Below are 24,781 nucleotides of genomic sequence, written 5' to 3'. Positions count from 1 at the left end.
CAAACATATATACAGGTGCTGTGCCTCTTGGAGGAGTAAGGCCTTGAAAGGGGGTGGGAAGAGTCATTGTCCTCTTAGGTGAGGGTTCAGCTGTGCTTGTGTTCCCCCGTTCCCGAGCATTGGCGTGGTTGGGTCACTGTTTCCACCGAAGGGAGCGGGAATTTTGGGAAGGATGGAGCCAGACTTCCGCCCTCCGAAAGCTGTCACCGCCGTGGTTTTTCCAGCTAGTCGGCCAAGGCCTGTCTGCCTTCAGCGACTAGTCAGCAGATCCAAATAACTGACTCACACAGTTTCGAAAAGGGAGCAGCAAAATCCCAATTTCACTCCTCTACCAATTTCCCTGTAGTTTTTTTTTCTGTAGCTCTTTGTGGGCAGGGAATGTAGCGGTTATCTTGCTTTGTTGTTCATTCAATCCACTCATTCAATCATCATCATCATCAATCGTATTTATTGAGCGCTTACTATGTGCAGAGCACTGTACTAAGCGCTTGGGAAGTACAAATTGGCAACATATAGAGACAGTCCCTACCCAACAGTGGGCTCACAGTCTAAAAGGGGGAGACAGAGACCAAACATACTAACAAAATAAAATAAATAGATCAATCGTATTTATTGAGCGCTTACTGTGTGCAGAGCACTGTACTGAGAGAAGCAGCGTGGCTCAGTGGCTCAGTGGCATGGGCTTTGGAGTCAGAGGTCATGGGTTCGAATCCCGGCTCCGCCACATGTCTGCTGTGTGACCTTGGGCAAGTCACTTCTCTAAGCCTCAGTTACCTCATCTGTATAATGGGGATTGACTGTGAGCCCCACGTGGGACAACCTGATCACGTTGTATCCCCCCCCCAGCACTTAGAACAGTGCTTTGCATATAGTAAGTGCTTAACAAATGCCATTATTATTATTATTATTATTATTACTAAGCACTTGGGAAGTACAAGATGGCAACATGTAGAGACGGTCCCTATCCGACAGCGGGCTCACAGTCTAGAAATCCGTTGTTCTCCCTCAGGAGTGCTCTGTACACATCGCTCAATAAATGTGATCGATTGGGATGACTTCTAGACCGTAAGCCCACTGTTGGGTAGGGACCGTCTCTATATGTTGCCAACTTGAACTTCCCAAGCACTTAGTACAGTGCTCTGCACGCAGTAAGTGCTCAATAAATACGATTGATTGATTGATTGACAGGGACCGTGTCCAACCCGATTTTCTTGTATCCACCCTAGTGCTTGGTAGAGTGCCTGGTACATAGTGCTTAACAAATGCCATAATCATTATTATTATTATTATTATTAGAGTCTTCCCTGACAGAGTGGTGAGAAAGACCTCAGGGAGGGGAAAAGGGGAAATGAGGAGTTGGAGAGGAGAGCAAAGCCACGGGAAGAAACTGAGGGCTCCATCGGTCGGCAAGACAGGGGTAGGAGTGGCATTCCCACTGCTTGGCGTGGTGCATATAATAATAATGGTATTTGTTAATAATAATAATAATAATGGCATTTATTAAGCGCTTACTGTGTGCAAAGCACTGTTCTAAGCGCTGGGGAGGTTCCAAGGTGAACGGGTTGTCCCATGCCGGGGGGGCTCACAGTCTTAATCCCCATTTTACAGATGAGGTCACTGAGGCCAACAGAATAATAATAATAATAATAATAATAATAATAATGACATTAAGCGCTTACTGTGTGCAAAGCACTGTTCTAAGCGCTGGGGAGGTTCCAAGGTGATCAGGTTGTCCCATGGGGGGCTCACATTCTTAATCCCCATTTTACTGATGGGGTCACTGAGGCCCAGAGAAGCTAAGTGACTCGCCCAAAGTCACACAGCTGACACTTGGCGGAGTCTGGATTTGAATCCATGACCTCTGACTCCAAAGCTCTTTCCACTGAGCCACGCTCCTGCATATTCTACCCCAGTTTACAGTTCCTTTTTATTAATAATAATAATGGTATTTGTTAAGCACTTACTGTGTGCCAAGCGCCGTTCTAAGCAGTGGGGGGAGATACAAGGTTATCAGGTTGTCCCACATGAGGCTCACACTTTTAATCCCCATTTTACAAATGGTAAGCACTTACTATGTGCAAAGCACTGTTCTAAGCGCTGGGCATATGCCTTGACATTGCGGCTAAAGGAGCCAGGAGCTGAGTAGGAGAGGAAAGAAGTGGGAAGAGGGGAAGACGGGGGGGGCGGGTGGAGTCGAAATCATCGTCTGGTGGGCGGTGGAGTCCGCTCCCCCTTCAATTCCCTGAATCCAAGGACTAATAATAATAATACTTGTGGTATTTGTTAAGCACTTACTACGTGCCAGCCACTGTACTAGGCACTGGGGTAGATATGAGTTTATCAGGTCGGACGCAGTCCCTGTCCCAATCTCCATTTTACAGATTGAGGCCCAGAGAGGTAATCAATCAATCAATCGTATTTATTGAGCGCTTACTGTGTGCAGAGCACTGTACTAAGCGCTTGGGAAGTACAAGCCGGCAACATATAGAGACAGTCCCTACCCAACAGTGGGCTCACAGTCTAGAAGTGGGCTCACGGTCTAGAGAGTCTAGAAGGTAATGGGACTTGCCCAAGGTCACACAGCAGATAAGTGGCGAAGCTGGGATCAGAACCCATGACCTTCTGACTCTCAAGCCTGCCCTGTATAATAATAATAATAATGGCATTTATTAAGCGCTTACTATGTGCAAAGCACTGTTCTAAGCACTGGGGAGGTTACAAGGTGATCAGGTTGTCCCACGGCGGGGCTCACGGTCTTAACCCCATTTTACAGATGAGGTAACTGAGGCCCAGAGAAGTGAAGTGACTTGCCCAAAGTCACACAGCTGACAATTGGCGGAGCCGGGATTTGAACCCACGACCTCTGACTCCAAAGCCCATGCTGTTTTCCACTGAGCCAGGCTGTATCCACTGCTCCGTGCTGATTATACAGCTGACCGTCATTCAATCATATTTATTGAGCGCTTACTGTGTGCAGAGCACTGTACTAAGCGCTTGGGAAGTCCAAGTTGGCAACGTATAGAGACGGTCCCTACCCAACAGTGGGCTCACAGTCTAGAAGGGGGAGACAGAGAATAAAACAAAACATATTAACAAAATAAAATAAATAGAATTGCCCTGCCCCAGGCCCACCCCTGGGGATTAGTATCACTGCCCTTTTTTCTCAGTGCGGCTGGAAAGGGATGAATTCAGTCCGAAGATCAGTGCTCAACTCTAAGGGATCCTTTATTCACTCACTCATTCAATCGTATTTATTGAGCGCTTACTGTGTGCAGAGCACTGTACCAAGCGCTTGGGAAGTCCAAGTTGGCAACATATAGAGACGGTCCCTACCCAACAGTGGGCTCACAGTCTAGAACGGGGAGACAGAGACAGAGAACAAAACATAGTAACAGAATAAAATAAATAGAATAAATATGTACGAGTAAAATAAATAGAGTAATAAATACGTACAAACATATATACATATATACAGGTGCTGTGGGGAAGGGAAGGAGGTAAGGTGGGGGGGATGGAGAGAGAGAGGAGGGGTTTCTTTAGAGTCCGGGTTTCTTTGAAGCGACTTAAATGTGCCCGGCCATTAATGAAGCTGAAATCTCAGGTCTGCGGGGTAGGGAGCTTTATAAATGGCTTTTTTTCATTTTTAGAAAAATTGAAGATTGTTCAGATCAATTTTCCTGGTTCGAAGCAGGTGATGTGCGAGGGGCGCTTGTCCGCTGCAGAATGGAGAGGAAATCAGTTTCCGCTTTTCTGCAGGAGATGTGCCCAATGCAAGGCAGTCAGTAGCGTCGTGCCAGGGCCGTCCCAGGAAAGGAACACTGCCCTGGGCCACTTAGGGGCAGGGTGAACCAGAGCATTAAAATAGCAAACCATTCTGCCATGTGTCTGCTACGGGAGAAGCTGCTTGGCCTAGTGGATAATAATAATAATAATAATAATAATAATAATAATAATAATAATAAGCACTGTTCTAAGCACTGGGGAGGATACAGGGTGATCAGGTTGTCCCACAGGGGGTTCACAGTCTTAATCCTTGTTTTACAGATGAAGGAACTGAGGTCCAGAGACGTGAAATGACTTGCCCAAAGTCACACAGCTGACAATTGGCAGAGCCGGGATTTGAACCCATGACCTCGGACTCCAAAGCCCGGGCTCTTTCCACTGAGCCACGCTGCTGCTATTAGAGCCCAGGCCTGGGGGTCGGAAGGACCTGGGTTCTAATCCCAGCGCCACCGCTTGTGTTTTGTGTGACCTTGGGCTTGGGTTTCTCTGTGGCCCAGTTCCCTCATCTGTAAAATGGGTATTAAGACTCTGAGCCTTATGTGGTGCAGGGACTGTGTCCAACCTTCTCACTGTACCTCGCCCTTGCCCATCTCACCACCGAACCCTCGCCCACGTTCTGCCCCTGGCCTGGAATGCCCTCCTTCTTCAAATTCATTCATTCATTCATCCTTCATAGACTGTGAGCCCGCTGTTGGGTAGGGACCGTCTCTATATGTTACTAACTTGGACTTCCCAAGCGCTTAGTACAGTGCTCTGCACACAGGAAGCGCTCAATAAATACGATTGAATGAATGAATGAGTGAATGAATTCAATCGTAAGCAGCGTGGCTCAGTGGAAAGAGCCCGGGCTTAGGAGTCCAACGTCGTGGGTTCTAATTCCACCTCCGCCACTTGTCAGCTGTGTGACGTTGGACAAGCCACTTCACTTCTCTGTGCCTCAGTTCCCTCATCTGTAAAATGGGCATTAAGACTGTGAGTCCCTCGTGGGACAACCTCATCACCTCGTTTCCCCGCCCGCCCCAGGGCTAAGAACAGTGCTTCGCACATAGTAAGTGCTTAACAAATACCAATATTATTATTATTATTGTTATTACCTCATCTGTAAAATGGGGATTAAGACTGTGAGCCCTACGTGGGACAACCTGATTACCCCCCAGCGTTTAGAACAGTGCTCGGCACATAGTAAGCGCTTAACAAATACCAACATTATAATTATTATTATTATTATTATTATATTTATCTAACACAATTACTCTCCCCCACTTCAAAGCTTTACTGAAGGCACATCTCCTCCAAGAAGCCTTCCCTGCCTAAGCCCTCCTTTCCCCTTCTCCCTCTCCCTTCTGCGGCACCCTGACTTGCTCCCTTCATTCATCCCACCTCCCAGCCCCATAGCACTTGTGTACATATCTGTCATTTATTTATTTATATTAATATCTGTCTCCCCTCTAGACCGTAAGCCCGTTGTGGGCAGGGAATGTGTCCGTTGTTGTGTTGTACTCTTCCAATCATTTAGTACAGTGACCTGCACACAGGAAACACTTAACAAATACCACAGTTATTATTTTCATTATTCTTTTTGAGCAGCTCTGACTAGGAGAATAATGGGGCAACAGAGCCAGTCCTTTACTTCACGAGTCACAGGGTAGGCAAGTGCTCCATGTCCCTGCATCTAAATTACTCTTTTTAAAAAAAAAAAAAAATGGTACCTGTTAAGCACCTACTATGTGGTAGGTACTGTACTAAACACTGGAATAGACACAAGCTAATTAGGTTGGGCACAGTCCATGGTCTGCCAGTCTTCACCCCCTTTTTACACAACTGAGGCTCAGAGAAGTTAAGCGTCTTGCCCAAGGTCACCCAGCAGACAAATGGCAGAGCCTGGATTAGAACCCAGGTCCTCTGACTCCCTCTCTTTCCATTAGGCCAAACTGCTTTACATCTTCTTACCATTTCAACCTCTTTCCTAACCCCCTCCTCTAAGGATTTTGCATTTTTACCGTACTTACCTAAGAGGACCTAATGGCCTTAATATGATTGTGAATAATGTATGTTATGCTGCAGAGTTAATAATGCATGAGTAAAATCTTGGAGGAAAAGGGCCTTAATACGATAGTGAGTAATGTGCATAAGCATGAATGAAAGATTGCGGTTTGCATATAACCAAAGTGCTAACCTTGACTAAGCGTTAGGTTTTGTTGATTTCTTACGTAGACTTACAGGACTTCAACGTGTGTTTAAAACCTCAGGAGACATTGGCCTTGTTTTAACATCACTGAGACCTACTAATGGAATTCACCTCCCAAGGAAAGCATCCTTAATGCATCTCAGTTGGTTTTCGGGCCCCTCAAAGAAGCTGTAGTGTTGCAGCATTCACAAACAGTTTGCCACTGATATTTTCGCCCACCTGTGTCTTTGTTTTGGCCGTGAACTCCTCAAGGGCAGGGACTGTGTCTGCTCGGTTCCTAGTAGAGGTGTTCAAAAGATGTTGAAGATGGTGAGTTTGGGGAGGAGGAAATGGAAGCATCGAAAGCACCTGTTCAAGACAAGGTCCCAGCGTTTAGGACAGTGCCTGGCACATAGTAAGTGCTTAACAAATACCAGTAAAAAAAAAGGTCTAGGGTCTAGAGCAATCTGTAACAAAGGCCTGTCGGTTCTCCCTTCACTACATCGTCAGAATCCACCCTTTTCGCTCCATCCAAACTGCTGCCACACTGATCTAAGATCCCAACTGCTACCACTCTGATCTAAGCACTCCTCATCAATCAATCAATCAATCAATCAATCTTATTTATTGAGCACTTACTATGTGCAGAGCACTGTACTGAGCGCTTGGGAAGTACACATTGGCAACATATAGAGACAGTCCCTACCCAACAGTGGGCTCACAGTCTAAAAGGGGGAGACAGAGAACAGAACCAAACATACCAACAAAATAAAATAAATAGGATAGAAATGTGCAAGTAAGATAAATAAATAAATAAATAAATAGAGTAATAAATATGTACAACCATATATACATATATACAGGTGCTGTGGGGAAGGGAAGGAGCGAAGGGAAGAAGAAGGGAAGAAGAAGGGAAGAAGGGAAGAAGGGAAGAAGAAGGGAAGAAGCTGCTCATCCAAGCAGCAAGCCCAAGTGGATAAAACACGAGCCTCGGAGACAGAGGCCTTGGGCTCTAATCCCAGTTCCACCACTTCCCTACTACTACTACTACTACTAATAATAATGGCATTTGTTAAGCGCTTACTATGTGCAAAGCACTGTTCTAAGCGCTGGGGGATACAAGGCGATCAGGTTGTCCCACGTGGGGCTCACAGTCAATCCCCATTTTGCAGATGAGGTAACTGAGGCTCAGAGGAGTTAAGTGACTTGCCCAAGGTCACACAGCAGACGTGGCGGAGCTGGGATTCGAACCCATGACCTCCGGCTCCAAAGCCCGGGCTCTTACCACTGAGCCACGCTGCTGATTTCAAATTCAGCCGTTCAACCGCTCCCAAGGCTTAAACATAATAAAATACCAATCCTGTTCAGAAACATTTGCTTTACCAGAGACGACACAGGCATGGGTACTTCAAAGCTACTACAGTATACACCATTCCTGGGAGACAATCTCACGTGAAAATAAATTCTAGAAACAAAGTTGAGCCAAAGATTAAACATTTGAAAATGGTATTGCTAAACTCAGTCTTTCAAGGTGGAGGGTGGCTGTGGGGGAAGAGTATACCGTATGACCTTAACTTCCCTGGGCCTCAGTTTCCTCAACAGCGGTATGGGAATTCAATACCTGTTCTCTCTCCTACTTGAGCTGTGAACCCCATGGGCGGCAGGGACTGTATCCCCACCTGATTAACCTGTATCTACCCCAGTGGTTAGAACAGTGTTTGACGCATAGTAAGCGCCCAACCAGTCCCATGATTATTACAATTAGAGGATTTCTGAAAATATTAAGCCAGAAAACAAAGCACCGCTCCACCTTTCTCGGGTTCTCCGCGATTTTCCTTCACAAACCTGACAGCCTGAGCCACCTCTGTCCTTGATTACCGCATCAGGCACCTCGCTGAGCTCCCTGCGTCCCGTCTCTCCCCTCTCCAGTCCTGACTTCAGTCTGCTGGCCGGATTATTTCTCTAAAAAACCCAGTCTCCCCACTCCTCAGAAAACTCCAGTGATTGCTCATCCACCTACGCATCAAACAGAAATTCCTCAGCATCCTTCAGGCACTCAATCAGCTCTCCTAGTTCTGATCTCCTACTGCATCCGAGCCCACGTACCCCACTACTCCGACAACCTACTCTCTCTACCTCCGACTCATCTGTCCCACCACCGACGCTCTGCCCGCCTCTCCCTCGGGCCTCGAACTTCCTCCCCCTTCGTTGTGAGCCCGCCGAGGGCAGGGAACGTGTCTGTTTGCCGTGATACTGTACTCTCCCAAGCGCTTAGTACAGCGCTTTGCACACAGCAAGCGCTCAATAGATACGAATGGATGGATGAACAAATCTAACAGTCCGCCACTCTCCCCAACTTCAAAACCCTCCTAAAATACATCTCCGCCCAAAGGCCGTCCCAGTCAGAGCTCTCTATTTCTTCACAAAAGCTCAATAAATACGATTGAATGAATGAATGAACAAACAATAATAATAATAATAGCTATAATAATAACGATAGCATTTATTACGTGCTTACTATGTGAAGAAATAGCCCTCTTCATCGACCATGACCTTACTCACTGTACTTAGATAAATGTCCTTAGACTCTATTATTTCCCCTGTCCCTAATCTATTTTTATGTCTGTCTCCCTCTGAAGACAGAAAGTTTCTTGTGGCAGGCTACAAACTCTGAGAAGCAGTGTGGCGTAGTGGAGCGAGACCAGGCTTGGGAGTCAGGAGGTCGTGGGTTCGAATCCCGGCTCCTCCGCTTGTCTGCTGTGTGACCTGGGGCAAGTCACTCTACTTCTCTGGGCCTCAGTTACCTCAGCTGTAAAATGGGGATTGAGACTGGGAGCCCCACGAGGGACAGGGACTGCGTCCAATCCGATTTGCTTGTATCTACCCCAGTGCTTGGCCTCCAGTAAGTGCTTAACAAACACCATAATAATAATAATTATTATTATTACTTTCCCAAGCTCTGCACATAGTAAGCCCTTAATACCATGGATTGATCTGAGCACCCGTCCTTATCAGACATTAAATGAGAAGCAGCGTGGCTCAGTGGAAAGAGCCTGGGCTTTGGAGTCCGAGGTTGTGGGTTCAAATCCCGGCTCTACCAATTGTCAGCTGTGTGACTTTGGGCAAGTCACTTCACTTCTCTGGGCCTCAGTTCCCTCATCTGTAAAATGGGGATGAAGACTGTGAGCCCCTGTGGGACACCCTGATCACCTTGTAACCTCCCCAGCGCTTAGAACAGTGCTTTGCACATAGTAAGTGCTTAATAAATGCTGCTATTATTATTATCATTATTATTATAATTATTATTATTATTATCATCATTATTATGTAGCACTGGTGTGGTCAGAAGCTGAAAGGTGCCCTGACTCTCTGCCTCTCAATCTCTCTCTCTCTCTCTCTCTCTCTCTCTCTCTCTCTCTCTCTCTCTCTCATATTTATTAAGCACTTACTAGGTGCCAGGCACTGTACTAAGAGCTGGGGTAGATACAAGGTTGTCAGTTGGGACACACCATCCATGATATTAAGCTCTTTGTAGGCAGAAAACATGCCTACCAACTCTGTTATATTGAACTCTCTAGTCTGTGAGCTCACTGTGGGCAGGAATATGTCTGTTTATTGTTATAGTGTACTCCCCAAAGTGCTTAGTATAGGGCTTTGCACACAGTTAGCGCTCAATAAATATGATTGAATGAATGAACAAACTCTCCTGTACAATAATAATGATAGCATTTATTAAGTGCCTACTATGTGCAAAGCATTGTTCTAAGCACTGGGGAGGTTACAAGGTGATGAGGTTGTCCCACGGGGGGCTCACAGTCTTAATCCCCATTTTACAGATGAGGTAACTGAGGCACAGAGAAGTGAAGTGACTTGCCCACAGTCACACAGCTGAAACGTGGCGGAGCCGGGGTTTGAACCCATGACCTCTGACTCTAAAGCCCGGGCTCTTTCCACTGAGCCACGCTGCTTCTCATGACCATGTATGCTTCTCATGACCATATATGCTTCTCATGTATGCTTAGTACAGTATTCTACACAGTTAGCATTCAGTAAATTCGATTCATTCCTGAGAAAGAGCAAGGGAGATCAGACTTACTTTTTGTGTTTCAGGGCCAACAGGGAGGAGCTGCCCATCTTAACGCTGACTGCAACAATGTTGTCTACCCGGCTTACCCAACCCTTCTTCGGTTTATCTGGGAAAACTCTGAGTTTCAAGAACGTGCAAAATGGTGTGAGGTAAGAAATCACCAGTTAGGAGGTCTAAATGAAGAATGATTTTTTCAAGGCAAGACAGTTTTTGTTAAAAAATCTGTGCTACAGGTAGCCTTAGAAGTAGTAGCTATTGGATTGCCTTTCAAGTTTTCACTCCGGTATCATCTGGAAAGTAGGAATGCTTTGGAGCGGTCGTCTGCAGTACGGAGTTGAAAAGAGAAAAGTCTGGTTCCCAGTTTAACTCTACTGGGAGTTAATTTAATGTATAACAAGCGAGATGAATGGACTCAGGCATTTGGCTGGGCCTGTGAAGGTGACCGGGAGAAAATAATGAAAAGGCTGTTGTGTAAGTAACATTTTAAAGTGAACGGTTGTACCGCGCAGATTTCTTTTTTCTGTAAATTGGTCCAGTAAGTAGAATAACATTTGTTTCTACTAGTCACGTCAGAGAAAAGCAGGAAATATTAAATTTCTCTCAACTTCACATTTAGTATTGGTTTAAAGCTCCCATTTACTAGAAAATCATTTGCTATAGAGTTCGAAAGCTGAACTTTCGTGTATATAAATGAGAATATCCTAAGTTATTTGATTAAATGCATGTAATAATAATAATGGCATTTGTTAAGTGCTTACTATGTGCAAAGCACTGTTCTAAGCGCTGGGGAGGTTACATGGTGATCAGGTTGTCCCACGGGGGGCTCACAGTCTTAATCCTCATTTTACAGTTGAGGGAACTGAGGCCCAGAGAAGTGAAGTGACTTGCCCGAAGTCACAGAGCTGACAATTGGCAGAGCCGGGATTTGAACCCATGACCTCTGACTCCAAAGCCCGTGCTCTTTCCTACTGAGCCACGCTGCTTCTCATAACTCGATACTCGATAGCCTTTTCCAATTGGCACGTCCATAATGACTTACAGGTCGGAATCAAAATAGAAAAGGAATAGTCGGTCATGTAAAATACAGTTAGAGTTATTTTAGATTTTTCACGGGTTCAAATCCTGGCTCCGCCACTTGTCAGCTGTGTGACTTTGGGCAAGTCACTTAGCTTCTCTGTGCCTCAGTTCCCTCATCTGTAAAATGGGGGTGAAGACTGTGAGTCCCATGTGGGACAATCTGATCACCTTGTAACCACCCCAGCGCTTAGAACAGTGCTCTGCACATAGTAAGCGCTTAATAAATGCCATCATAATTAATAATAATTTATCCCTTAAGTTCCTTTAGTCCTACAGTTAGGTTCCATCCCTTTTGGAACCATAACGTATTCTTCCTGGAAGTGGCCTTTAAAGCAACACTATTGATGAGGGTGAATGTAAATTTAAAAATAACATGGAAATTTCCTCAGCAGCTGTTGATCTTTGGCTTGGTCTGTCCAACTGCCTCTTGCTCAGCCTCAGCTTTAGAGTCCAGTGAAGAAAGGTAAAAGAGTTCATCTGTAAATGAAATGTAATTGAAATATTTTGAAACTTAACCCAACTGCCTTATGTGTTTGTGTAAACTGTTTCTTCATTCTAAAAATAAAATGTTGAGGGTTTTTCTGACAGCTAAAACAGCATTTGTATTTTTTTGAGATTGACTGTAGCTTTGGCCTCATTCATTCATTCATTGTCGTATTTATCGAGCGCTTACTGTGTGCGAAGCACTGTACTAAGCGCCTCAGGCAGTGCAACCCCTTTCCACAGGAGCAATGAGAATTTCTGGAGTCAGGGATTTTCCAAGGGAAAAAAGCAGCGCTCAGGAGAAACGGAAGTCTCGGACATAGCTTAACTTGGGCTGGGTCTGCATAGGCAAAGGAAAGTGGAGGATTGAACAGTCATCTGGATAAGCAGGCAAAAAGCAACTCTGACGTAAAGGCAGATTATCCAGTTTGTACACAACTCAAATCCTCTTTGCCCAAGGGAGTCCTCAGTTAATTCAACTAATTCCCGGAGGAAGGACAGACAACCCCAACTTGATTTCCAGAACGCCCCGTGAGCATGGGCCAAGGCATATTTTTGGACAGGTCTCGCAATGGAAAATTCCTCCTGTGGCCTGCATCTGCATGGGACAGATCTCACCCTTGGCACCAACCCAGCAGCCGTGCAGTTAAGGACGAATGTGTTATCGAGCCTTTTTTTTCAAATGCTAGTTGTTAAGTGCTTCCTGTGTGCCAGGCACCGTTCGAAGCGCTGGGGTAGATCCGAGGTCATCGGGTTGCACACAGTCCACGTCCCACGTGGGGCCCACAGCCTTCATCCCCATTTTACAGATGAGGGACCCAGAGAAGTGAAGTGACTTGCCCAAGATCACACAACAACAAGTGGCAGAGCCAGGATTAAACTCGGGTCCTTCTGATGAAGCTGTAGCCACTAGGCCACACTGCTTCCAGAAAAAACCACTAGCCTTCCCTCCTTACCATCTGCGTCACCCGGAGTCCACCCCCGGGGAAGACAGAATCTGGAATTACAAAGCCTGTCTTGCCTCCCAAATCCTGACCAGCTGGAGGCAGGGAACAAAGAGAAACCAGGAGCAAGAGGAGCAATCCACCGGGCCAAAGTTGAGATCTGTGGAGGCTCAAACCAGCCATTCGGAGTCGATCCTATATGATTAGGACAAGTGTCACCGTTTCCTAGTCCCATTTTGGTCTCAGTGAAAAGGGAGGAGGAGGTGTTTGCCACAGTGAGACACATCCACGTCTGGGATTTTTTTTTTTAACTATAGGTTTTGCCGTAGTTACCTGGCCGCTTATTTATTCGTTCACTCATTCATTCACTCCCATTTATTGAGCACTGACTGTGTGCAAAGCACTGTACTAAGGACTGCTAACATGGGAGTTCCTAACTATAGGTTTTGCCGCAGCGACCTGGCCTCTTATTCATTCGTTTATTCGTTCATTCAGTCCTATTTATTGAGCCCTGCAAAGCACTGTACTAAGGGCTGCTAACATGGAAGCAATAGGAAATCAATCCACCAGTACTATTTATTAAGCTCCCACTGTTGCAGGACACTGTACTAAGTGCTTAGGAGAGTACAACATAATCCTTGCCTTTGAGGAGCTTAGTGGTGTGGTGGAAAGAGCACGGGCTTGGAAATCAGCAGACCCGGGTTCTAATCCCGGCTCTGCCGATTGTCTGCTGTGTGACCTCGGTCAAGTCACTTTACTTCTCTGTGCCTCAGTTACCTCATCTGTAAAATGGGGATGAAGACTGTGAGCCCCACGTGGGGCGGAGGCTGTGTCCAACCTGATTTGCTTGTTTCCACCCCAGTGCTTAGTACAGTGCCTGGCACATAGTAACAAATACCATAATTATTATTATTATTATTTGTAGTAGTAGTAGTAAATTGGGGATTAAGTCTGTGGGACTTGGTCTGTGTTGAAACTGATTATCTGGTATCCTCCCCAACGCGTAGGTCAGCACCTGCCACGTAATAAGAGCTTAACAAATACCATTAAAAAAAGAACAGCAACAAAAGGAGCTTATAACTGGAAATATAAGCAAAAGCTGGTCTGAGCAGAGGGGCTTTATAATCAGAAATACCCCAGGATGCCAGCCACAGTGGTAAATATCATCAATAACTGAAGCCCTGGGGTCAGTTAGCAAAGTCCTTGGAGAGCTCCACATTTAATAAAAAGAACAGCAACAAAAGGAGCGTACAACTGGAAATATAAGCAGAAGCTGGTCTGAGCGGAGGGGCTTTATAATCAGAAATTCCGTAGGATGCCAGCCACAGTGGTAAATATCATCAATAACTGAAGCCCTGGGGTCAGTTAGCAAAGTCCTTGGAGAGCTCCACATTTAATAATAATAATAGTAATAATAATAATGTATTTGTTAAGCACTTACTATGTGCGACACACTCTTCTAAGCGCTGGGGGGGATACAAGGTGATCAGGTTGTCCCACATGGGGCTCACAGTCTTAATCCCCATTTTACAGATGAGGTCACTGAGGCCCAGAGATGTTAAGTGGCTTGCCCAAGGTCACACAGCTGACAAGTGGCGGAGTCGGGATTCGACATCCGCCAGACTTAGGCGAGGGGGGCGAGGTGGAAGAGCGGCAACCTGAGCTCAACTCTCCATCGTACACTCTGTCCTCACATGCCTTTGGTTTGGCGCCGGGAGACTGCTGACAGCTCAGCGACTTCCAAGAGAGCTAAGCAGGAATATGGAAACCTTGCCCGTTCCGAGATCTCACCGTGTTCTCATGATGTTCTCCCTGGCAGGCCCCTGCAACGATTTGACTCTCCCTCCTTTACCCCAGATGGCCGACGATCCTACACCAGCAACGTGGACCAGGTGAGCACAGATGCCCTGTCGGTCTGGGAATAATAATAATAATAATAATAGCATTTATTAAGCGCTTACTATGTGCAAAGCACTGTTCTAAGCGCTGGGGAGGTTACAAGGTGATCAGGTTGCCCCACGGGGGGCTCACGGTCTTAATCCCCATTCTACAGATGAGGGAACTGAGGCACAGAGAAGTGACGTGACTTGCCCGGTCACACAGCTGACAGTTGGCGGCGTGGGAATTTGAACCCATGACCTCTTGACTCCAAAGCCCGGGCTCTTTCCACTGAGCCACGCTGCTTCTCCAGTGGTCCTAAATGCTTAACATACGGAGAGTGACGAAACCCCCTTCCGTTGAGTCCTCAAGTCTTGCTTTTCTGGGCAGTCCTGAGTGGGAGTTTCTCCTAAGGAAAGCTCATAATAATAATAATTAATAATAATAATAATAATAATAATAATTGTGGTATTCGTTAAGTGCTTACTATGTACCTTGTGCTGTTAATAATAATAATAATGGCATTTATTAAGCGCTTACTGTGTGCAAAGCACAGTTTTAAGCGCTGGGGAGGTTACAAGATCATCATCATCATCATCAATCGTATTTATTGAGCGCTTACTATGTGTAGTGCACTGTACTAAGCGCTTGGGAAGTACAAATTGGCAACATATAGAGACAGTCCCTACCCAAGAGTGGGCTCACAGTCTAAAAGGGGGAGACAGAGAACAAAACCAAACATACTAAAAAGATGATCAGGTTGTCCCGCGGGGAGCTCACAGTCTTCATCCCCGTTTTACAGATGAGGGAACTGAGGCACAGAGAAGCAAAGTGACTTGCCCAAAGTCACACAGCTGACAATTGGGGGCATCGGGATTTGAACCCGTGACCTCTGACTCCAAAGCCCGGGCTCTTTCCACTGAGCCACGCTGCTTCTCTAGACCTTCTGCTGTAAGCGCCGGGGCGGACACAAGCAAATCAGTCATTCAGCCGTAGTTATTGAGTGCTTACTGTGTACAGAGCCCTGTACTAAGCACTTGGGAGAGTACGATATAACAATAAATGAACACATTCCCCTCCCACAGCAGGCTTACAGTCTAGATGGGGAGGCAAACATTAATAAAAATAAATACATTACAGATCCGTACGTAAATGCTGTGGGGCTGGGATGGGGGATGGATACAGGGAGCAAGACAGGGCGATGCAGAAGGGAGTGGGAGAAGAAAGGAAGGATAAGTCACGGAAGGCCTTATGGAGGCAATGTGCCTTCAGTAAGGCTCTGAAGGAGGGGGAGAGTCATTGTCTGTCAGATATGAGGAGGGAGGGTGTTCCAGCCGAGAGGCAGGACGCGAGCGAGGGGTTGGACGCACTGCCGCCGTCCCCATTTTACAGATGAGGTAACTGAGGCACAGAGAAGTGAAGTGACTTGCCTGAGGTCACCCAGCAGACAAGTGGCAGAGCCGGGACTAGAACCCTGGTCCTTCTAACTCTCAGGCCCCTGCTCTATCCACCAAGCCACACTGTAGAGTTGTGTCTACTCAGCTCGCTTCTTATGTCAGTCATTTACCACTGACATTAATAAGCCCTAGAGGCCATCCAAGGATCCGTGTCCTGCCGACTACAGAAAGGAATTTGCTCCTGGAAGATTCTTTGTCACGGAAAATGCCTGGCCTGTGAGTCTGTAAATCTTGGCAGTGGATTACCTAAACTTTTATTTGTCTTTATTTAAAAAAAAAAAAAAGCAGAGACCAAAAGAACCCCCCCTGGAAAAATCCCGTGGGTCTAACCGCTGTATCACATGCAGCTGAGAAGGCACTAGCCACGTGCCCTCCTTGCTGGGTGAATGGAAGAGCGTCTTCCAATGTCACTCGCCCTCTCGTCGCTTTTTCCGACGTTCAGGATAGCCAGGAGGATTGGATTTGCCGGAAAATACCTCCGGTAGGCTTGGCCAGCGGCCGAGAGATAACTACAGCCAAGTGCACGTGGATCGGGATAGTTTTGTGGTATCTGGTAGGCTCTTACTATGCAGCAAGCACTGAAGCACTGAGGTCGATACAAGGTAATTAGATCAGATGCAGTCCCTGTCCCACAGCGGGGTAACTGTCTTCCACCCCTGTGGAATGAAAACCAAGCTGCGGCATGGTGTCTTTTAGCTGTCCTGCTCTGTTGTGTCCCTGACTTTAAGCCAACTCCCTCCCTGTGCTCTGCAGCTCGGGGGAGAGGAAACATGGGGAGATCATTTGCCTGCTGTGTGGCCTTGGACAAGTCACTTAATTTCTCCGTGCCTCAGTTCCCTCACCTGCAAAATAAAGGGTCAATACCTGTTCTCCCTCCTGCTTAGACTGCGAGCCCTATTTAAGACCTGATTATCTTGTACCCACCCCAGCGGGTGCGATACAAGAGGGGAAGCAGCGTGGCATAGTGGATAGAGTGTGAGCCTGGGGGTCAGAAGGACCTGGGTTCTAATCCCAGCTCTGTCACTTGTCTGCAGTGTGACCTTGGGCAAGTCATTTCTGTGACTCAGCAAGGCCCTACTGAGAGCTCACCTCCTCCAGGAGGCCTTCCCAGACTGAGCCCCTTCCTTCCTCTCCCCCTCGTCCCCCTCTCCATCCCCCCCCATCTTACCTCCTTCTCTTCCCCACAGCACCTGTTTATATGTATATATGTTTGTACATATTTATTACTGAAGTTATTTATTTATTTATTTTACTTGTACATATCTATTCTATTTATTTTATTTTGTTAGTATGTTTGGTTTTGTTCTCTGTCTCCCCCTTTTAGACTGTGAGCCCGCTGTTGGGTAGGGACTGTCTCTGTATGTTGCCAACTTGTACTTCCCAAGCACGTAGTACAGTGCTCTGCACACAGTAAGCACTCAATAAATACGATTGAGTGATTGATTGATTGATTTCACTTCTCTGGGCCTCAGTTACCTTACCTGTAAAATGAGGATTAAGACTGGGAGCCCCACACGGGACAACCTGATTACCTTGTATCTATCCCAGCACTTAGAACAGTGCTTTGCATGGGGTAAGCACTTAATAAATACTATTATTATTATTATTATTACCCCAGCGCTTAGAACAGTGCTTAGCACATAGTAAGCACTTAAATACCTTCATTATTATTACAGTGCTTGGCACGTAGTAAGCACTTAACAATCGCCACAGTTAATATTATTATTATCGGGTGCCTTAGAAAATGCCCCCTGCCCCCCAGCATTATCTTCATGTCTCTCTGTACTGCCCATCTGTTGAAGACCTGCAGGAACCCATATCTCCTCCACAGCCTCCTCCCAACAGAAGGCGAGGCATCGATCTCTCCGTAGGTTAAAGTCATCCTGGGGAGCATCGGCATTTAGTCCATGGGATGTAAAACACACAGCGGAAAAATAATCCAGTGACGATATTCTTTTCTTTTAAATCATACCAGTGACTCCCGGGAATTACACCTTCACCTTTGAACGGAAAAAGATTGGCTAGTACCCTTGGGATTGATAAAGGAGGAGTAAAACCTTCAGGCCACGTTTCCCCTCTCCTCAAGAACCTCCAGTGGGTGAATGCTCATTCACCTCCACATCAAACAAAAACGCCTCACCATTGGCTTTAAAGCAGTCCATCACCTTGCCCCCTCCTATCAATCAATCAATCAATCGTATTTATTGAGTGCTTACTGTGTGCAAAGCACTGTACTAAGCGCTTGGGAAGTACAAGTTGGCAACATACAGAGACAGTCCCTACCCAACAGTGGGCTCACAGTCTAAAAGATAAGATTACCTCACTACTACTACCTCACTACTACTACCACCTCACTACCTCACTACCTCACTACTCGCCTTCTACAACCCAGCCTTCACACTTCGTTCCTCCAATGCTACCCTTCTCACTGTACCTCAGTCTCATCTTTTTCACCACCGACCTCTTTCCCACGCCCTGCTTCTGGCCTGGAACGCCCTCCCACCTCAAATCCATAATATCCGTATTATTATTATTACTATATCCAACAGACAATGACTCTCCTCTAAGCCATATTGAAAGCCCATCTCCTCCAAGAGGCCTTCCCTGACTAAGCTCTCCTTTCCTCTTCTCCCATCCACTTCTGTGCCGCTCTAACCTGCTCCCTTCTTTCATCGCCCCTCCCACCCCCACAGCACTTATGTACATATCTGTAATTTATTTGTTTATATTAATGTCTGTCTCCCCTCTTGACTGTAAGCACACTGTGGGCAGGGAATGTGTCTATTACGCTGTTATATTGTACGGTGCGCTTCACACAGTAAACACTCAGTAAATGTGGTTGACTGACTGTGTATACATTTGGTTTGTTCATTTTATGTTATTATAAAACATAAATTATAGAGGATTCTGAAGTGTTCCCCAAATGTTCACTTAAATAGATATCAGCAGGAGAAAGCAACCCCATTTTAGGAGGAGCTGAGTCTCTACATAACTAGTTTAGCCAGTTAATATGTAGCCAAGTGGGTCGGGGGCTGGGGGATGACAGGGAGTTTCCCTAGGCTCTGGGAAAATGGAGTGGGGATGAGGACTGGGGAGGAACCATGAGAGCCCATCTTTTTTTTATGTTATTTGTTGAGCGCTTACTATGTGCCGGGCACTGTACTAAACACCGGTATAGATTCAAGCTAAGCAGGTTGGACTCAGTCCTTATCCCACCTGGGGCTCACAGTCTTAATCCCCTTTTTACAGATGAGGTAACTGAGGCACAGAGAAGTAAAATGACTCGCCCAAGGTCACACAGCAGACAAGTGGCAAAGGAGGGATTAGAGCCCATCTTCTTTCACCCATTCATTCATTAAATCGTATTTATTGAGCGCTTGCTGTGTGCAGAGCACTATACTGAGTGCGTGGAAAGTACAATTCAGCAAAAAAGAAAGGCAATCCCTGCCCACACCGGGTTTACAGTCTAGAAGGGCTGGGAGACAGGCATCAATATAAATAAATAGAATAGTAGATATGTACAAATCAAAACAGGGAAACAGCATCAATATAAATAAATAGAATTATAGATATATACATAAATGAGAAGCAGCGTGGCTCTGTGGAAAGAGCACGGGCTTTGGAGTCAGAGGTCATGAGTTCAAATCCCGGCTCCACCAGTTGCCAGCTGTGTGACTTTGGGCAAGTCACTTCTCTGTGCCTCAGTTACCTCATCTGTAAAATGAAGATTAAGACTGTGAGCCCCCCGTGGGACAACCTGATCACCTTGTAACCTCCCCAGTGCTTAGAGCAGAGCTTTGTACATAGGAAGCGCTTAATAACTGCCATTTAAAAAAATGCTGTGGACGGGGAGTGGGGGAAGAGCAAAGGGAGAGAGTTGAGGTGACACAGAAGTGGGAGAGCTGAGGAAAAGCGGGGCTTAGTCTGGGAAGGCTTCTTGGAGGAGGTGAGCCTTCAGTAGGGCTTTGAAGGGGGGACGAGTGATTGTTTGGTGGATTTGAGGAGGGAGGGCGTTCCAGGCCAGAGATAGGATGTGGGCCAAGGATCGATGGCGGGACAGGTGAGACCGAGGCATAGTGAACTTCCAGGCCCACGCTCTAGCCAGTGGTTCGCTATCTTCCTTGTCCCCTGGGAAGAACCTTAGTTTGGGGACTTCCAGATGTGAGGCGGTCCTGGGAGTCATCAGAGGAAGCATCCATCCATCAATCAATCATATTTGAGCGCTGAATGTGTGTAGAGCACTGTATCGTGTGTTGTGGTTGCATTTTCTAACTTCTCTCCCTTGCGGTTTGTTTGACAGATTGGCAGCAAAGCCGTGCTCGTCACTGGCTGCGATTCAGGATTCGGCTTCTCCTTAGCCAAGCACCTGCATTCGAAAGGCTTCATTGTGTTTGCCGGCTGCTTACTCAAGGTAGGAAATAGAGACTCTTTCACCCAGTTTTCCCCCGCAGCACAGGCAGGCCCGCTCGGTGCCCATCCTGAGCAGAGGGCACATCCAGAGGGAGTGGCTTTGCCCCAGCCAGAGCCCCAACCAGCCAGCCCATGCAGGCATGTGGGCACTCTGGGCCTGGAACCTCATTTGGCTCCATATTGAGTTTCCCAAAGGCTGGAGATGCGAGTGTGAATTGCTCCCTGTTTAGGCTCACTTTGCCCCTTCTGCTTCCTGTCTGCATACACTCCTTGACTTGTGAGGACATATAACTCAGGACATGATCCCACAGACAAATTATGTCCCCTGAGGACTTGCACACATTCTGAGACTCTGTCTCTCTCTCTCTCTCTCTCTCTCTCTCCCCCTCTCTTCTCGATACAGAGCCACTCTTACGATGTCAGAGGGAGCCTCAGTAGTCGAAATCTGGGGGGACGGGAGGTCGAACCCTTAGTGACAAGGGCACGGCCTTGGGATTCAGGGGACCTGGGTTCTAATCCCAGCTTTATCACTTGGCTGTTGTGTGGCCTTGAGCAAGTCACTTCGCGTCTCTGTGTCTCCGTTCCCTCATCTACAAAAAGGGGATTCAATATCTGTTCTCCCTCCTACATAGACCATGAGGCTCATAGGGGACAGGGACTGTGTCTGACCTGATGATCTTGTATCTACCCCAGCATTTGGTACAGTGTTTGTCCTATAATAAGCACTTGACAGTATTTTCATCATCATCATCACGTCATCCCTAGGAACAAATGACCTGGTTTTTTATCTGGACCGTAAGCTCATTGTGGGCATAAACATTATGTCTGCTTATTGTTATATCATATTCTCCCAAACACAGTGCTTTGCACACGGTTAGTGCTCAAAAATGCAATCAACTGAATGGGTGAGTACTCCAAGACCACAAACTTGATTACAGCGCTTAGTACAGTGCCTGGTACATAGTAAGCACAACAAATACTATAATTATTATTAATAATAATAATAATGATGGCATTTATTGCGTGCTTACTATGTGCAAAGCACTGTTCTAACTGCTGAGCACTGTTCTAAGTTATTATTACAGTGTGTGAGGTCAGACACTCATCTAATTATCAGAGTTGGGTCAGCCTTCTAAGTGCATCAGATAGATTGAAGAGCGCGCTGAGATCTTCCAAACTTCCTTTGATCTCCAACGAGGAATTATCGTATTTTCAGTCCGTTAGGCTGTGTCCACGGCCTGGAAAGCCATGGTTCTCTGTGGGTCGGATCCAGGCCCGACGTCCCCGATTACCGAAGCGGGGACATGAACGGTCCAGCGAGCGGGTTACCCTGCGCTGCCCAGGGGCAGCGATACTGACTTGAACGTGAGCAACGGGGCAGGGAAAGGATGTACACACCACAGAGACATTACACAGCGTCTCGGAGCGGGTTTGCTGCCGACCGCGGATGACTCCATTTAGGGGCTTAGCGCTGGGGAGGCTGACGGGAGAGTGCTGTCAGCCATTTGGCCTTTGGCAGAGTAGTCCCTTGCATCTCTTCTTCACGTAGATCACCGAGGTGACTGAAAAGACTGGTGAAGTGAGGGGCAGAGGAGGTAGTAGTTAACTCATCTGCCTCTGGCCCTAAGCGCGGATAGGGGAGGGGATGGAGAGAGGTTATTTTCCTCTGCTAGCTTCCAAGGAGCACGGTAGAATAGTAGCCCCTGTGGGGGCTGGCCTTACTGAGTTGTGTGAGAATCTCTGCCTTCCCTGCCGGAATGGGATCCTGATTTTCAGACTTTCTCAATTTAAGCAATACCTTATTATTATAAGTAGTAGTAATAATAATAACAATGAGGATGATGGTTTTTGTTAAGCGCTTGCCGTGTGCCAGAAGCAGCGTGGCTCAGTGGAAAGAGCCCGGGCTTTCGAGTCAGAGGTCATGGCTTCAAATCCCCGCTCCGCCAGTTGTCAGCCGTGTGACTTCTCTTAACTTCTCTATGCCTCAGTTACCTCATCTGGAAAATGGGGACTAAGACTGTGAGCCCCCCGTGGGACAACCTGATCACCTTGTAACCTCCCCAGTGCTTAGAACAGTGCTTTGCACATAGTAAGTGCTTAATAAATGCCATCATTATTATTATTATTATTACTAAGCACTGGGGTGGACATAAGCAAATCGAGTTGGACACAGTCTCGGCCCCATATGGGGCTTTCGGTCTCAGTCCCCATTTTACAGATGAGGTAACCGAGGCCCAGAGAAGTGAAGTGATTTGCCCAATGACACACAGCAGATAAGCGGTGGAGCTGGTATTAGAACCCATGACCCTCTGATTCCCTGGCCCGTGCTCTATCCACTAACCATGTTGCTTCCTCAGGGAGATATTCTCTGACAGACTTAGAACCGCAAATTCATGGCTTCCTGGGGTTTCTGCCTCAGTTGCCCAGCCGGTATTTGAACATTTTCGTGCATCATCTATCTGCTTTAAAGAAGATGGATAACCCCCATTTCTAGGGGTGGCTGTTGAAGGGGCTCCGTGTTTTTTCACCAGAGTGTTTTGAGTTCAGCCAATTTATTGCTTGATTGATAGTAATGTCTGTCTCCCCGTCTAGACCGCAAGCTCACTGTGGGCAGGGAATGTATCTGTTATATTGTACTCTCCCAAGCGTTCAATACAGCGCTCAGCACGCAGTAAGCACTCTGCAAACAGTAAGAGCTCAATAAATACAATTGACCGACCGACTGGCTGAACGTGAAGCTAAATCACAGAATTCCTGTATGTGATGACGTCTCAGAATTTATTCTGCAGTGAAAGGAGGCTGCATTCAGTGTGGGCAGGGAATTCTCTCTGAGTGCTCTGCACTCAGTACACAGTAAATACCACCGATTAAGACCCTAGCCTCATGATAGTATTCTCCTGAGAAGCAGCAGGGTCTAGTGGTTAGGGCACGAGCTTGGGAGTCAGAAAGACCTGGGTTCCAATCCGGACTCCGCCACTCGCCTGCTGTGCGACCTCGGGAGAGTCGCTTTTCTAGGCCTCAGTTCCCTCATCTGTAAAATGGGGGTTAAGACCGTGAGCCTGTATCCAACCTGATTACCTTGTACGTACCCCGGCACTTAATACAGTGCCTGGCCCATAGTAAGCACGGAACAGATACCATAAAGCCCCGTGTGGGCAGGGATTGTCTCTCTCTATTGCTGAATTGTACTTTCCAAGCACTCAGTGCAGTGCTCAATAAATACGATTGAATGAGTAAAAAAGCAAATAATGGTCGGTCAAGTTGGATGGTGGTGTGGTGTGATGACATCACCCATCTTTCCTCTTTCGGTAGCTATAGTGGATGTGGTACCTGAGACTGAGGCAAGGGATTGGGAAGAAGAGATGGGCTTGGCTTCTAAGAAGGGAGAAAGAGACACCATGGTCTCCAGCCCCATTACATCCCCATTGTTTTCGGGGTCAAAGGCAGGGTCGACCCCACCTCGTCCATAATACGGGGCTCAGGTGGGAGAGCCCAGGCAAAGTAGCAGGGACTCGGCCCCGACTGTCCGTGCAGGGCAGGAGGCGCGGGCCTTGGCCTGCCTCTTCTCCTCCGGGCGTGGGAATACGGAGTCAAGCACTAGTAATGTTTGCTTCTAGTTCTGCTTCCTCTATGGATTTGTCATGTGCCTTCGTTAAACCCCATTATGCTCCAAGTTAGCCCCTAAGCACTGATGAGTCAAAACCCCACAGGCGGGCATCTAGACTGAAGCTCGGCGTGGGCAGGGAATGTGCCTGCTTATTGTTATTGTACTCTCCCAAGCGCTTAGTCCAGTGCTTTGCACGTATTTAGCGCTCAATAAATCCGATCGAATGAACGAATCCAATAAGAAAATACGAAACAACATGTTTTTGACTTCTTCCCGATTCATACTGTTGATGAAAGCGCCCTTAAATTTTAAGCATCTTGCTCGTTTTGTGCCCTCCCAAGTGTTTTGACTCAGGTGCTCAATAAGTACCGTTGAGCGACTGATCGATTGATGCAGCTATCGTGGCAATTGCACTTTAATGGTCTAACGTCTCTTTGATAGCTGTAGAGGCCGGAAGACGACAGACACAGAGGGTATTTTTCAAGCCATGTTTCTGCTTCTGTTGACTAGCCTGAATGAGAATGGAGAGAGTGTTGATATCTGTATGTCTCACTCCTTATTTATCGTCCGGCCCTTTCTGCTCTGTTGAGCTGTGCAGTGGAACGAGTGGAAAGGGGCGGACAGCAGCAAACGGGGCTACCTACCCGAGGATTCTGGCAACCCATTTCCCCAGGGGCTTGAGAGCAGAGAAGGGGGAAAGAAGACGTTACGGAGTAGCCAGACTCGCTCTGGTCTGGTCCATTGATCTGGACATCAACTGGATGGGCCAATTAATTCTTTAAGAAAATCCAGGGATGAGAGGAAGCAGTGTGACCTTGTGGAAAGAGCACGGTTTGGGGAGTCAGCAGGACCTGGGTTCTAATCCCGGCTCTACCGCTCATCTGCTGG

The 24,781-nt window shown here is 46.9% G+C and overlaps 1 protein-coding gene across 4 annotated transcripts in view; it reads left to right on the top strand.

Annotated features, from left to right (window-relative positions):
- BDH1 (3-hydroxybutyrate dehydrogenase 1) overlaps nt 1–24,781 on the top strand; it is a 59,064-nt gene that overhangs the window by 12,078 nt on the left and 22,205 nt on the right. For all 4 annotated transcript variants that reach the window (XM_038748949.1, XM_038748946.1, XM_038748947.1 and 1 more), the window contains exons 2-4: nt 10,061–10,186; nt 14,361–14,433; nt 20,177–20,287. In XM_038748949.1, coding sequence (XP_038604877.1) covers nt 10,104–10,186; nt 14,361–14,433; nt 20,177–20,287 — 267 coding nt within the window. In that variant the 5' untranslated portion in view covers nt 10,061–10,103. The remainder of the gene's footprint in view (nt 1–10,060; nt 10,187–14,360; nt 14,434–20,176; nt 20,288–24,781) is intronic.

The sequence above is a fragment of the Tachyglossus aculeatus genome, chromosome 7 (assembly GCF_015852505.1).
Source record: "Tachyglossus aculeatus isolate mTacAcu1 chromosome 7, mTacAcu1.pri, whole genome shotgun sequence".
Taxonomy (NCBI): Eukaryota; Metazoa; Chordata; class Mammalia; order Monotremata; family Tachyglossidae; genus Tachyglossus; species Tachyglossus aculeatus.
Note: the sequence above shows the minus strand (reverse complement) of the source record. Positions and strands in the feature narration are given on the sequence as shown.